The sequence below is a fragment of the Lampetra planeri genome, chromosome 33, assembly GCF_965212315.1.
Source record: "Lampetra planeri chromosome 33, kcLamPlan1.2.h2, whole genome shotgun sequence".
Taxonomy (NCBI): Eukaryota; Metazoa; Chordata; class Hyperoartia; order Petromyzontiformes; family Petromyzontidae; genus Lampetra; species Lampetra planeri.
In genome coordinates, this window is record NC_136139.1 from 9,887,100 (window position 1) to 9,902,043 (window position 14,944).

A 14,944-nucleotide genomic window follows, 5' to 3' on the forward strand; every position below is an offset into this window, starting at 1 on the left:
CTTTCCCAATGGTATTCACCTGTGCCAAAATTTATCTTAAAAAAAAAGAACCCTCTAAATGTGCCGGGGAGCTTCGTCGGGATCCAGCACGGGCTCCCAGCGTGGACCACCGTAGAATACGCGAAGGGGCAACTTAGAGGAGGAACACCGCTCCTCCCTAAAGAATCCCCCAGGTGCCGGAGAGCGAGATGTCGGAGTGGCAGGAGGCACAACACGAAAGCGCACGCCACTAAGGGGGACCTCCGTTGAGTGAAAACCGCTCGCAGGACAAACATTGTGCGCGGCCGCGTCTTGTTGACATTTAAATAACGGGCCGCAGGAAATGAAACGTTCCGTAATGTGCGTATAATGGCTATTGTGTCATTGCACATGGCCCCGCATACAAATGTTAGAGTGTTCCAATAGTGACGGGGACGCCAGCCAATCCCATTGTGTGTGTGGGGTGGGGTGTGATAGCAGCTCGTTACGATTAATCGACGAGGGAAGAAAAAAACCTAACGCAACGAGGCCAAGGTTTCCACGCTCTTCCATCACGCCAGTTATTAGTAACGCCCGATGAAATATCGCTCATCTCTTTAGTTAAGAGATGAGCAGTGTTTGGGGGGGGGGGGGGGTGGGGGCCAGTGTTTGAAGGCTGACCTCTCGTAGCTGGTGGGCCTTGGCTCACAGGAGAACCATCAAGCCTCGTTGATGCCAGGAGAATGGCTCCATTCTCATGCGGGAAAGAAGCGGACGAGGCCTGGTGAGCACAGGCGATGCATGCCGCATGCCTAATGAGACTCGTGCCGCTTGCAGACAAAGTGAAGGAGTGAATGGAATTACTTTGTGGGGGAACTATGATCTTGGCGTGCAGTTTGCATGTGGTTCATATTGAAATCAAAAGAGATTTTAAATAAAGGTTTTGGTATGATAAAAAAGCTATAATTTTCTGAATTGACATATTTATCTGAGGATTATTTTAATTAGTAAATAATAATAATTGCCAATTCTTTGGCTTTCCACTGCTGAATAGAGGCCTCTCCATGTCCCGTCTGTCGTGGAGAAAATTTGACCATACTTCACCACACTGTGATGTTTGGGTGGGTGAAGGGTGAGGAATGGAATGCTCACTAGGACCTTTTAAGATGTCACTCGCCACTTGTGTTAGTGATGGCTGGAAATCAAATTGAGATTGCTGGGTTCACCATGCAATGCGTGAACCTGGACGGAAATTTTTTATTTTTTATTTTACCAGGTAAGGCCCACGGAGCTGTGTAGTTCTTTTTCAGAAGCGACCTGGCCACATATGATAGCTCAACGAAATGGCTCATCATGTGGAAATGTATAGCAGCCAAATTACTCTAAATGCACGTTTTGTCTAAAATGTGGAGGGAATAACCGGAGGGCCCAGAGAAAAATCCACGCGACCACAAGGAGAACATGCAAACTCCAAATATACAACAGTCGTCAGGGTCAGGATCGAACTGACGACCCCCTGTATTTTTCGATTTAAAGCTTTCGTGACTGCAGGGATTCATCTTCTTGGTTCTTTCGGTAAAGTCACGTAGAATGGAAATAATAAAATAATAAAAATAAAACATAATAAAATAATTCTCACGACGTTTAGGCCACAACGCAAGCAGCCATCCTGAGGTGGAGACCAAGTCTGTCGAGAAGACAGAGTCTGAATGTCTTCTCGACAGACCTGGTCTCCACCTGAGGACGGCTGCTTGCGTTGTGGCCGAAACGTCGTGAGAATTATTTTATTATCTTTTATTTTTATTATTTTATTATTTCCATTCTACGTGACTTCACCGAAAGAACCAAGAAGATGGGACCCCCTGTATACCAGATCGTTAGCATCTCGCCACCATCTGAGCCGGGTCTGCACCCGGTACACCACATCCAGTCCACCTCTCACATGCCTACTCCACTCTACGAGCCACTCAGAAGATATTGCGTGATAGATTCAGCACCACGACACCATCATCTCACCTCCGCCCATTACCATCCTGCCCGCTCCACCCCCCCTTACAAAAGAATGTGTACATGGGGTTAAATAGGTCAAATACGATGCATTCTCGTGCATACAAATAATTTAGTCTCGTCATGAGATTTTTTTCCCCCTGAAAGTCTGTCCGCATTTTATCGAGCATCGTTTTCCCGAGCGAACGCGTCCCATCGAACGCTAATGAATGCTGTGGAATCCCTTGATCTCCCGCGGTCTGGGAGCTAATTAGGTTCAGGATTTTAAAAAAAACCTGCCCCGGGTTAGGCCACGACAAAACAGACCCTGGCTTTTAGAAAGGTATCCGGCTCGATTTACAGCGTTCCGCGGGACAGAGCGGAACCGCGACGGCGCTGCCTCTCGCAATCTGTGGAACGACAGTGGCGTAATTAGGGGCTTACAGAAATTAACTGCACATGACGCCTACAGGTTTTATATTTTCTTTCGGGAAGATTAAGTTGTTGCACCATTTAGCCATCGTTGCCATTGCCGTGCCATTTTTTTCCATCCTGGCAGCGGCTTTTGGGCTAGCCATCGAATAAGGACGGGTCACCACAGATGCACTTCTGAGGCCGTCTGGAATGCGCTCTCCCTTCCGATATTAGGAAGCCACTGGAGCTATGTACATTTAAATCTGGGTTGAATACTCATTTCTTTAGAACTGCTCTTTGTGTTTAGTGTGTCCTTCCTTCCTCCACACCTCCGATTAGCACGGTCGGCTACGTATGGTGGGGAATAAGTTCAACATACAGAGATACATAGCCGGGCGGTAGTGGCGCATGTTGGTAAATACAGCGCTGTGGACGTGAGGGTTAGTGGATCACACAAATGTTGCGAAACTCCCTTCCCGGGGGTCTAGAGGAGCCATGCCCTGGCTTGCCACGAGAAGGTGGTACAGCAAAGTATGGACTCTAATCTGTCAGTTTAACACCTAGGCTTTCGCGACAAATATTGTTCATAATAAAGGTTTTCTGAGTTAGATTGTGCAAATATCAAGGTGTCATTAAACCCGCCATTATCCGACACAGCCAATTAGTAAGATTTGTCAGGTAAACAAAACGTGCTAATTAGTTACTACTTCAGCACACCGGTGTGTTGTAGAGTAAACCCACAACGTTGACAATTCGACAAACTTAATCTCCGTGAAAAAAAGGCGATTCGCCTTTATGGCTAATCCCCCGATGAAGCTGGTTGTAATCACCGGCAAACACGTCATACTCGCATTATGGATGATATAATTTGTTTCTTCTCTATACGATCAAGCGTTGCCCCCTCACACGCTTCGGGGTTATGTCGGCTTCCTCCCGCACGTACGAACACGCATCAATTAGCTAATTTGCAATGTATGGCTGCAATCCAGTTTGTCTGTGGTTTCCCAGTGATTGTGAGATGAAATTTGCATGAATAATGCGATTATAAAACTAACCATTATTATTATTATTTAGACCTGTGTGGAAACATTTCAATTGTGTTCACACGTGCGTGTGTTTACAACGGCGTGCTCTACACCTGTGCGGTTTCTTTTTCAGAAGGTGAAGTCGTTTGCCTGTTTACATCCGTGTGCGTTTAAATGTGAATTGCAGATTCGTGTGTGTGCGTTCACGTGTCCGTCCATTACACCTGTGCACACGTGGAATTGTGAACTGCGTATACGCGTCCGCTCAAGTTCAGGTAACGTATTGTTGCACAACGTGATTTAGCTTCATAAGCACTCTCACCCTGTGCATAATATTAACAAAATGCAGTAATCCTAAGTTTGTGCTGTGGTGTGAACGATTAACGTGGACACGTTGAACTGTACGTATGCTCGCCGCGGGAAAAAAAATATTTCGGGACGATCTCACCGCTCTCTTTCTTTTGCAGCAAAACTATCGATATCAAAGTTATTGACGATGAAGAGTATGAGAAAAACAAGACATTCTGCGTTGAGCTGGGAGAACCTCGCTTGGTGGAGATAATCCTTAGTCCAGGTGGAGTGCCGCCTCCGGGAGTTGACGTCACGTGTGTGTGATGTGTGCGCGTGTGCCTGTAGGTTCATCGGGGACACAGTCGGGATTATATCCACGGCGGGTGAATGTTGGTGGCACTGTGGTTTTTTTTTCTTTCACAAATTCCTCATCAGAACCCGAGTTCAGAGTGGACTTAAGTCTCTATTGCTTTACCGCAGCGCAACAGCAGCCGAGTTTAATTTATATTTCTCGGCGGAAACGCAGGTCATTGAACCGAGCCGTCAGTTTTTGACGTCGTCATAATGGTTGTACAAATATAAAAGGAGACCTCAAATGGCCCCGTAATTTTATTTTCTTCCTCTCTGCGCTCTCTCTCTCTCTCTTGGGTATGAAAGGGTCCGAGCTATTTGCATTTACAATGGCGGACGCAGCAAATGGGCAAAACTCGTCCGGTCGGGACTATTCGGTAGCGCCGTTGCCCCAGAGCGTGGCGAAGTGCCACCGCAAGCCGCGGTGCGATATTGCCGACTGTGTCCGCGTGTTTGGGCTCCAGGTCCCCCATCCGCCTCCCAGCCCCCACCCCCACCCCATCTGCATGCACTCATTGCTGCCTGGCGCTCTCCCACTGTGCCCTTGTCCCTCCCACCTTCTTTGCAGGAAGACGATTCAGGTTCATATAAATAATGATGGGGAATATGAAAAGCAAGAGAATTTCTTCATTGCGTTGGACCATCCTAGGTGGATGAAGACCCCAGGTGTGCGAGCACGGTTTGTTTGCGGTTGGCCGAGAGCCTCCTTGCCCATTCTTCTTCCTCTTCCTCCGCTCTTGGAGACCGGTGCACCTTCAATGTCCTTCCCGGCTGGATTCTCTCTCCCTGACTTTGCCTGCTCAGTCCTGTCGTCCTCATCGCTGCTCTACGGAAAACGGACTCCCTCGATGGTCTCACTTCCCGGACTAACGATACAATTCTCGAACTCTTTTAACCTTTTTGTTCAGAACATTTGTCCCAACCCTTTCCGAACTAAATGCACGCCGCGAGACTAACGCGGATTCACGGGCATTTTCATCACGAAATGCAACGAAAGTTTTTTGCTTATTTTTACTCAAGAAGCGTTCATTTCCGACAAAACCGTTAAACCCATTTTCCGCGTCTGCTTTTTTTGCAGTAAACACATTTCTAACTTCCGCTGACGGGGTCAAATGTCACGGGCGTGCGCAATGTGTCAACAGCGATTCCAATTATAAAATATGACCTTCCCCACGCGACGTAATCTTTCAGCATAAAATCTCATTCCGTCCGTGGCCTTTATAGATTTCCCATTTGCCTTAAAGGTGTTAGAACCAACGCGTAAATGCATAACGGCGGTGTAAAACCAACACCATGTACAACGGTAATGCCCCTCGCAGGGAGGAATAATTCCTGCAGTGGCGCGGGGGGGGGGGGCAGTGCGTGAGTGTGTGTGCACAGCTGCCCAATCCCCCCCCCCCCCCCCAAGTAAATTTCCAGGCAACAAAAAAAAAGAGCTCAAATTAAAGACGGGGCACATTTGTGTGTTTTTGACGCTGGTGACCCCGCAGCAATGCCGAGCCACTTGGTTGCCGTTGGGAGTTGTAATGCGGTGGCCGTTGCAACTCCGGCGAACTGGCAGTGACTGACAAAAAGGAGGCAAGGTAGAGTCGGCCCTCGAATATTTGATTTGGTCTTTGTTAGCTCGCAGGCGCAAATGCTGGCTTCCAACCCGCCCACCACCGCCGTTCTGCGGTGAGACGACGGCCTCAGGAAGAATTTATCTGACCAATAAAGGCTGCGAATGATGATTCTAATAATTCCTTAAGCAGACGGGGCAGGGCGGAGAGGGGGGGGGAACGCTTCTCTTGCACAGAAGTGGCGCGTCAACCACAAACAAGACGCCTCTTTCTCTCTCTGCCACCACCGATTTTGCGACTAATGATTTCAGCGGGCGGCATTAGGGGGATCGTCCAGTCAATTAAGAAAAAGAACACAATTCCCATTATTATTATGTTTTTAAAGATTCCAATGACCACGTCTCATTTCATATTTCCTCCATCTCAAGCGACGCTACTCTGCGACGCTGCTGTCCACCCCCACCCCGCACCCCCCTCGCACCCCCCCCGCCCCCTGGTAGCCATGACTCTTGCACGCCCCGCACTCCGGGGCACCGTACACGGGCAATACGCCATGTGCACATTGCCACGGTGCCGTGGATAAGAGGCGGGGCGGGGGGGGGGGCATGCTGCCGTCGCTGCCGTGTTTTTGAACCTCGTTTGTAAGGTTGCCACGATGTCATTTTTCACGACGCAATCCGAGTCGTTTTCGTAGCCATATTTGCACTCGGTTTAGGCCACGCGGCGCTATATTTACCTGTCAAAATGCTTGTCATTAACCCCCTCCAATCACCTAAGATTGTCACGTTGACAAAGATGTTATTTTTATTATTCATACGTGCCGATGTATTCATTACAAATTCTGGCCGATTAAGCTTTTCCACTCGATTTCCAAGCACGGCGAACAGGAGCTCAAGTTGCCGTTGGGGAGGAACGTCGCCGTACGCTGAGGTTAAATTCGGTCATGAAAAACCTCTGGCCACCAGTGGGGAGGACATTTTATTGGTCATAATTCCATCAACACATCAGCACTTATAAATAATATATTTGTGTGCCTGACAAACTTGTCACGTGGTGGAGCGGTTAAAATGACGAGAATTGTTTTTGACATGAATCCGCCAGCACGTGACAGAGCGCAGAAACCAACATGGAGCACAATATGAAATTAATGTTCGCAATTGAACAATTATCACGATATGAGTCTCCCGCGACATTGTCGTCGTATTTTTCTTCTTCATATTATCATGTTTTCCAGCACAGATAATGATTACTTGAAGGTTCAGCAGCTGTAGTTCATTCAACATAAGCGTCCTATAAGTATTTAAATAACTGCAGCTTTACGACCCATGACCCGTAATCTGTCAGTAATATTCCAAACACTTCAATAATTAAACAAACTCGGAAAATAATGAGGTCACATAACCACCATGCTGTTAATTACTCCGAAATTATATTCGTAAAGCACTAATTTTACGGGCATTTTCTCTTTATTTGAAACCATTATCATTGTGTTTATTATATCATGATAATATTTACCAGGGAATTGCATAATCTGTTAACGGATAAAATTAGCAATATCAATCGCGATGCAGCGAAATATTGCGAAATGTCCTCCACGATTATCGTGGGCCTTATATCGTGCGACCCATCAGTAGCTTCACCGCATCGTGGCATCGTGGCAATCTTACTCTGCTTAGCGCTTCCAGGAGCTCTGCCCCGATCGGAAACGTTTCACTTTTTCTCGCTGTTTTTCACAACTGCACCCTTGCGCACCACACATCCCTGCCCCCCCCCCCTCCTGCCGTGTGAAGCCCATGGTCGTGTCGTGGGTGTCGCCGCTCGCTCGCCCGGCATGTTTGCGAGAATGGATGAGCGGTACGGTGCGTGGCAAGACCGCCTGCCGAAAGATGGCGTTCCGTAGATCACCGCAAATAAGTGTCGCCGCCAATTTTTTGTTTAAAGGGAAATGCACGTGGGGAAAGCAAACGGCTCTCATTTTGTAGATGTGTGACCAACCGGCTCGTGTGCCCCCCCCCCCTCCGGAGCTGTCCGACTGGCATTTCAAGCTTCGTTAATGAGAACATCTGAATACGATGCCGGATTTAGTCAGGCAGAGGAAGTTGGCAAACTGCAGACGTGTGTATAGTGCGAGGATAGGCGATTAGCCCGACTACCATGCCGCCACCGCCTGGGGGAAATCGAAAGTGGTTCAGCGTTAATTTAATTTAGAGAGGCACACCACCGTTGGTTTTAAAGGCGTTGTTAGTCACCGCTGAGAACTGTAGCGACACGACCGCAATCTACGATAGATGGCGCCAAGCTGTGCCAAATGCTTTTCCGCATGACCTCATGGGAGCCTCGGGACATCTAACCAACCTGAAGATGTACTGATAAAGTAATTTTATTTCAGTTTTTCTTCTGATGACGTACATGTAGACGTACGCCATCGGAACAGAATCAGAAGAATAACCGATGACTCGCACGTACGTCATCAGAATGGGAAAGGGTTGAGAGGTGGCAACCGTAATCAGGGAGGTGAACTCTGAACTCTTCCCGCATCCATGTCCGTGGCCGTGATGTTGTTCTCCTGACTCGTGTGTGGTCAGACAAGCACGAGAATGGACTGCAGGCGGAGATGGATAAGGAGGAAGCTCAGCGGATCGCCGAGATGGGAAGGCCCATCCTGGGGGAGAACTCCCGCCTCGAGGTCATCATTGAGGAGTCCTACGAGTTCAAGGTGGAGGAAAAAGACGACCACAATGGGGCCTTCGGCTTCGCTCGCTTGGTTCCCATGGACAATGACAAAGCCGGATGGCCGGCCTGGTGGAGTAAAAAATAATAATTGTTGACATGTGCCGTTGGGTGCTGCTGAAGATGATATGCATACTTTGGCTTCACAGTTGAAATAACCAAATGGGCCAATTTTGTTGAGTAGCAGCGTTAATTTTGCCAAATGTTTTAACTCCTCTCAAATTATCAGCTGATTGCTTAAATCCACATTTACACAAACGAAATTACTGCAGGCTTTATCTGTCCATGAACCGTGGCACCTTTAAATTTCGATTTAAAGCTTTCGTGGCTGCAGGGATTCATCTTCTTGGTTCTTTCGGTAAAGTCACGTAGAAGGGAAATAATGAAATAATAAAAATAAAACAATAAAATAATTCTCACGACGTTTCGGCCACAACACAAGCAGCCGTCCTCAGGTGAAGAACAGGTCTGTCGGAAAGACGCTGTCTTTTCTTTCCAACAGATCTTTCCAACAGACCGGTGAAGAACAGGTCTGTCGGAAAGACGCTGTCTTTTCTTTCCGACAGACCTGTTCTTCACCTGAGGACGGCTGCTTGCGTTGTGGCCGAAACGTCGTGAGAATTATTTTATTATGTTTTATTTGTATTATTTTATTATTTCCCTTCTACGTGACTTTACCGAAAGAACCAAGAAGACGTGGCACCTTTCTTTCACGATAGCCTCGCGCCGTGAGGAAACTGCAAGCAATCACCAAACGCGCGTTCACAGTTTCACGCGGGCGTTTCGTCTGCCCTGACTGCGCTCGCGCGCCCGTTCTACCACCACTCAGAGCACGGTGGACAAGCTGATCAAGAAGACGAACCTGGCCCTCGTTGTGGGGACCAACTCGTGGAAGGAGCAGTTCAAGGATGCCATCACCGTCAGCGCAGGTACACGGTGGGGGTAGGGGGAGGGGGTAGAGCAGGTGGCGGGGCGGTTTAAATCCCGCTGACGAGCAGATGTTCCGCGTGCGCACCGCTGCCTTTCTATTGCCCATGCGGGAACTCCCTCGCTCTCTCCTTCATCACGGCCGGCGATGCTGCTCCGCCTGCTTGACTCTAACCAGGGCAGGGAAGAGAGTGGGAGGGAGAGGGGGGGGCAGAGGGTGGTTAAGCAAAGATACTGAATATACAGTGAGGGAAAAAAGTATTTGATCCCCTGATGATTTTGTACGTTTGCCCACTGACAAAGAAATGATCAGTCTATAATTTTAATGGTAGGTTTATTTGAACAGTGAGAGACAGAATAACAACAACAAAATCCAGAAAAACGCATGTCAAAAAATGTTATAAATTGATTTGCATTTTAATGAGGGAAATAAGTATTTGACCCCTCTGCAAAACATGACTTAGTACTTGGTGGCAAAACACTTGTTGGCAATCACAGAGGTCAGACGTTTCTTGTAGTTGGCCACCAGGTTTGCACACATCTCAGGAGGGATTTTGTCCCACTCCTCTTTGCAGATTTTCTCCAAGTCATTAAGGTTTCGAGGCTGACGTTTGGCAACTCGAACCTTCAGCTCCCTCCACAGATTTTCTATGGAATTAAGGTCTGGAGACTGGCTAGGCCACTCCAGGACCTTAATGTGCTTCTTCTTGAGCCACTCCTTTGTTGCCTTGGTTGTGTGTTTTGGGTCATTGTCATGCTGGAATACCCATCCACGACTCATTTTCAATGCCCTGGCTGAGGGGGAAGGAGGTTCTCACCCAAGATTTGATGGTACATGACCCCGGCCATCGTCCCTTTGATGTGGTGAAGTTGTCCTGTCCCCTTAGCAGAAAAACACCCCAAAGCATAATGTTTCCACCTCCATGTTTGACGGTGGGGATGGTGTTCTTGGGGTCATAGGCAGCATTCCTCCTCCTCCAAACACGGCGAGTTGAGTTGATGCCAAAGAGATGTTCATTGGCAAACTTCAGACAGGCATGTATATGTGCTTTCTTGAGCAGGGGGACCTTGCGGGCGCTGCAGGATTTCAGTCCTTCACGGCGTAGTGTGTTGCCAACTGTTTTTTTGGTGACTATGGTCCCAGCTGCCTTGAGATCATTGACAAGATCCTCCCGTGTAGTTCTAGGCTGATTCATCACCGTTCTCATTATCATTGCAACTACACGAGGTGAGATCTTGCATGGAGCCCCAGGCCGGGGGAGATTGACAGTTCTTTTGTGTTTCTTCCATTTGCGAATAATCACACCAACTTTTGTCACCTTCTCACCAAGCTGCTTGGCGATGGTCTTGTAGCCCATCCCAGCCTTGTGTAGGTCTACAATCTTGTCCCTGACATCCTTGGAGAGCTCTTTGGTCTTGGCCATGGTGGAGAGTTTGGAATCTGATTGATTGCTTCTGTGAACAGGTGTCTTTTAAACAGGTAACAAGCTGAGATTAGGAGCACTCCCTTTAAGAGTGTGCTCCTAATCTCAGCTCGTTACCTGTATAAAAAACACCTGGGAGCCAGAAATCTTTCTGATTGAGAGGGGGTCAAATACTTATTTCCCTCATTAAAATGCAAATCAATTTATACAATTTTTGACATGCGTTTTTCTGGATTTTCTTGTTGTTATTCTGTCTCTCACTGTTCAAATAAACCTACCATTAAAATTATAGACTGATCATTTCTTTGTCAGTGGGCAAACGTACAAAATCAGCAGGGGATCAAGTACTTTTTTCCCTCATTGTATATCACGAATTCATTAATGAAGAATGTTTACCTTTTTCTCGAACCACATACATTCCACATCGTATTCAATGGGTCCCATCCTTTATGAGCTGAATCATATTTGAATATATCACGCGCTCAGAGTAACAACCGTAAACAGTTTCAAATGGGGCAGAGCAGTGGAGGAGATGGGGATCAGGAGACCTGGGGGCATGAACCCGTAGAATGCAACTCAATGCATCACAATGAATGCTAAAATAAACTAAAACCCAAACCCGAGGGTGGATTGCAACAGGAGAGGATTCTTTATTTTAGATGGTTGAATGGCTGTGCTCAGCAACTGTGGTAAAAAAAAATCGAAATCCAACTAACTAACCTTTTTATTTTTCACAGTTAAAGCCCCACTGAGCTATGTCGCTCTTTATCATAAGCAACTTGGTCACAAATTTATCGCTCAATAAATTGGCTTACCACGTGGAAATGTATAGCAGCCAAATATGCACGTTGATTCTAAATGTGGAGGGATAAACCAGAGAACCTGGAGAAGCATCCACGTCACAACGGGTAGAGAGACATGCAATCTCTAAATATACAGCAGGCATCAAGGTTGGGATGAAACCCACAACCTTCCTGCAAGCTATCGCAAGGAAGTTAACATCTCACCACCGTGTAGATTGTATTGAAAAATCAATTACACGAGATCGTGGTTTCAATTGCGACCCTGACGCCTGTCTATTTGGAGTTTGCATGTTCTGTCCCTCTCCCGCGTGGTCGCATGGCTTTTTCTCCTGGTCCTCTGGTTTTGTATTGGAAATACAATCTACGGGTGGGTAAAAACAACAACAACAACAACAACAAAAAATCAAAACGCGCAATTTATTTGGTTCCTCTCTCAGGCGACGACGATGACGACGAGGAAACCGGCGAGGAGAAGCTGCCGTCGTGCTTCGACTACGTCATGCACTTCCTCACGGTCTTCTGGAAGGTGCTCTTCGCGTTCGTGCCGCCCACGGACGTGTGGAACGGCTGGGCCTGCTTCCTCGTCTCCATCTCCGTGATCGGCCTCCTCACCGCCATGATCGGCGACCTGGCCTCGCACTTCGGCTGCACCGTGGGCCTCAAGGACTCGGTCACGGCCGTTGTGTTCGTGGCCCTCGGCACCTCCATCCCAGGTCAGCGTCACCGCCCTCATCCCTCTCCCGACCCCCCCGCCCCCCTCTCTTGCTGCATGGCAGACCATGGGAAAAATCAATTACAGGAGGTCGTGGGTTCGATTTGGACCCTGTCGCCTGCTATATGTTTGGAGTCTGTGTTTCTAGGTAACTGGCTAAACGGGATGTTCCATGTGAAAAATAAACACTGAGTTCAAACGGCGGAAGAAGAAATTAAAATAATAATAATGGATCGCGATGCCAAAGAGGTGGGAGTAACGAATGCATAAGGCTGACCACGGCTCATTTTAAAATTGCTTTAACTTTTCAATGTATGCTCCTGCTAATGTAATTCTTTCACCAGTTCTTTAAATGACAGAGAACATAGAAATATGTCACATTACATATTATCTTGCCATTTTATTACGTACAATTACTTATTAGTGCTTCGAGTACAGGATTATGAGAAGACTAGGGAAATGACAGCTGTCTCTTATTTTCCGTTGCAGAGCAATGGGTTCTTTTCTCGTGTCAATAAAATTCTAGTTTAGTCAATAATCCCTTTCCAGACCAATATTATCAAGCAAGATTTATTTAGGCAAGCTCTGGGCTGGTTTCAACCTTCTGGGTCTCATCTGCAGAGCCACGTTTGTGAATAAAATGCTGCTTAATTCGCAGGTGTTATTGGCAAGAGCACTCCGTATGACATATGGGACATCGTTAAATGCGAAAAGCCATACGGTACACAATCTCATTGTGCATTGCTGCGGAGAAATGCATAATGAGAAGTCCTCTGAAATTCTGCAGCTCAACCAGCGATGGGGATGTGCGTGCATGTGGTGGTAAATGATGCTCGAGGCCTCTTGCGATGTCACAGCCGTGAATATCCCTGTGATTAAGCTAAGAAGCGGTGGCATTTGCGGGGGATGGAAATGGCAGCACGCGCCTCGTGGATTGCATAGTCGCAGGATGGGAGCCGTTTCATCTTCTAACAAAGCAGGCAGCTGTGTCTGTCAGCATGACGGCATCAGCTGCGTGTCAGCTGTGTGCGCCTGATTGATGGCACCTCTGTGTGCCTGTCTGTCAACATTGAGACGTTGCACTGTGAGAGTTACAGCTATTGGTATTTTTTTCACGAAGTGATCGGCATCATTGGTAACAATTCTTAAATTGAATCACAACCCAGAATTTTGGCGATTCATCGAGTTTCATGTCAGATGGAGGGGGAGATGATGGGATGGGGGAGGGAGGATTGTTATATTTCTACCACAATCGTTAAGAGGTGAGAATCTCGATTTAAAGCTTTCGTGACTGCAGGAATTCATCTTCTTGGTTTTTTCGGTAAAGTCACGGTAAAGTCACATTATTTTATTACTTCCCTTCTACGTGACTTTACCGAAAAAACCAAGAAGGTGAAAATCATCCTTGATTACAAAGCACATTTGAGACCCCCCTCTGTAGTGCAGTGGTTTGCCGCCTGAGTTTCGATTCCCGGGCCAAGGCTAATCTCAGTGGTGAGTGATCTCTAACCCGGACCTGCCCCCCCCCCCCCCACATCACCAACCTCCGCTGGCCAACAGACAGAGTGAGCAGAACCGTCATCCAGCAGCATGTTAACAAACTCCCCGTAAAGTATCATTCCATTGCAATTAGGAGTATTTGGCTGCTATACATCTCCACGCGATAAGCCACTTTGTTGCGCTATCATTTGTGATGGCCAGGGCCTTACCTGGTAAAAATAATAATAGTTTTTAAGTTTTATTTAATAACACTTGATTATTTTGACGACTTCGCCAAATACGTTGGGAATATTTTCTGCCTTCGCTTCCTTTTGCAGAAATACCCCCCCCCCCCCCCCCCCCCGCGCGTTATCTTGCACGCTCTCCCAAACCCCACGCAACTCAACCCCCCCACCCCCCAAACGAACCTCCGACCCTTTCTTCCCGGGGACGACAGACACGTTCGCGAGCAAGGTGGCGGCCGTGCAGGACCAGTTCGCCGACGCGTCGGTGGGCAACGTGACGGGCAGCAACGCAGTGAACGTCTTCCTGGGCATCGGCATCGCGTGGACCATCGCCTCCGTCCACTGCTGGGCGAACAACAAGAAGTTCTACGTGGACCCCGGCACGCTGGCCTTCTCCGTGACGCTCTTCACCGTCTTCGCCTTCATCTGCGTCGGCGTGCTCATGTGGCGGAGGAGGCCCAGCGTGGGCGGAGAGCTGGGCGGTCCACGAAACATGAAGCTCATGACCACCGGCTTCTTCATCTTGCTCTGGCTCATTTACATCCTGTTCGCCGGGCTCGAGGCCTACTGCCACGTAAAGGCCTTCTGAGGAGGAAGCGAGCCAAGATTTGTTTTGTAATAGCGAGTGGGGGATATCTATGAAAATTGAAAAAAAAACGGATATATGTATACGGTATATTGCGAACGAAAAAAAAACTCGAAAGCACTGTGACGATACGATTTTTGTTTTGAAGAGAATTTTAAACAAGACAGTGCATACATGCCTTCTTGGCAACTGAAGAGATTGAGTGTGTTTTTTTTTCTTACCGTGAAGTGCGGTTGTTACCTTGTTTTAACTAAAAATTTTTTGTAAAATATCTAACGGCCAGAAACATCCTAAGGCACAACTTTTAACGGTGCAGCTGGAAGGGAGGAAAGACGAACGAGTCCCCGAACCCACTGCAGCACTCGTCCTGAGGTCATAAAACAAAACCCAATTGCGGCATTGCGAAAAAAAAATCGAATTTCCAAAACGTGTAGAGCTCAGCGGCTTTAGGGAA

At 47.6% G+C, this 14,944-nt stretch overlaps 1 protein-coding gene across 1 annotated transcript in view; it reads left to right on the plus strand.

Moving 5' to 3' along the window:
• Positions 1 to 14,596, plus strand: part of LOC144729774 (sodium/calcium exchanger 3-like) — a 145,718-nt gene extending 131,122 nt beyond the window's left edge. The window contains exons 3-7 of the mRNA XM_078610260.1: positions 4,594 to 4,691; positions 8,170 to 8,300; positions 9,144 to 9,243; positions 11,906 to 12,181; positions 14,117 to 14,596. Of these exons, the coding sequence (XP_078466386.1) occupies positions 4,594 to 4,691; positions 8,170 to 8,300; positions 9,144 to 9,243; positions 11,906 to 12,181; positions 14,117 to 14,493 (982 nt within the window). The 3' untranslated portion in view covers positions 14,494 to 14,596. The remainder of the gene's footprint in view (positions 1 to 4,593; positions 4,692 to 8,169; positions 8,301 to 9,143; positions 9,244 to 11,905; positions 12,182 to 14,116) is intronic.
• The last annotated feature ends 348 nt before the right edge of the window (positions 14,597 to 14,944 follow it).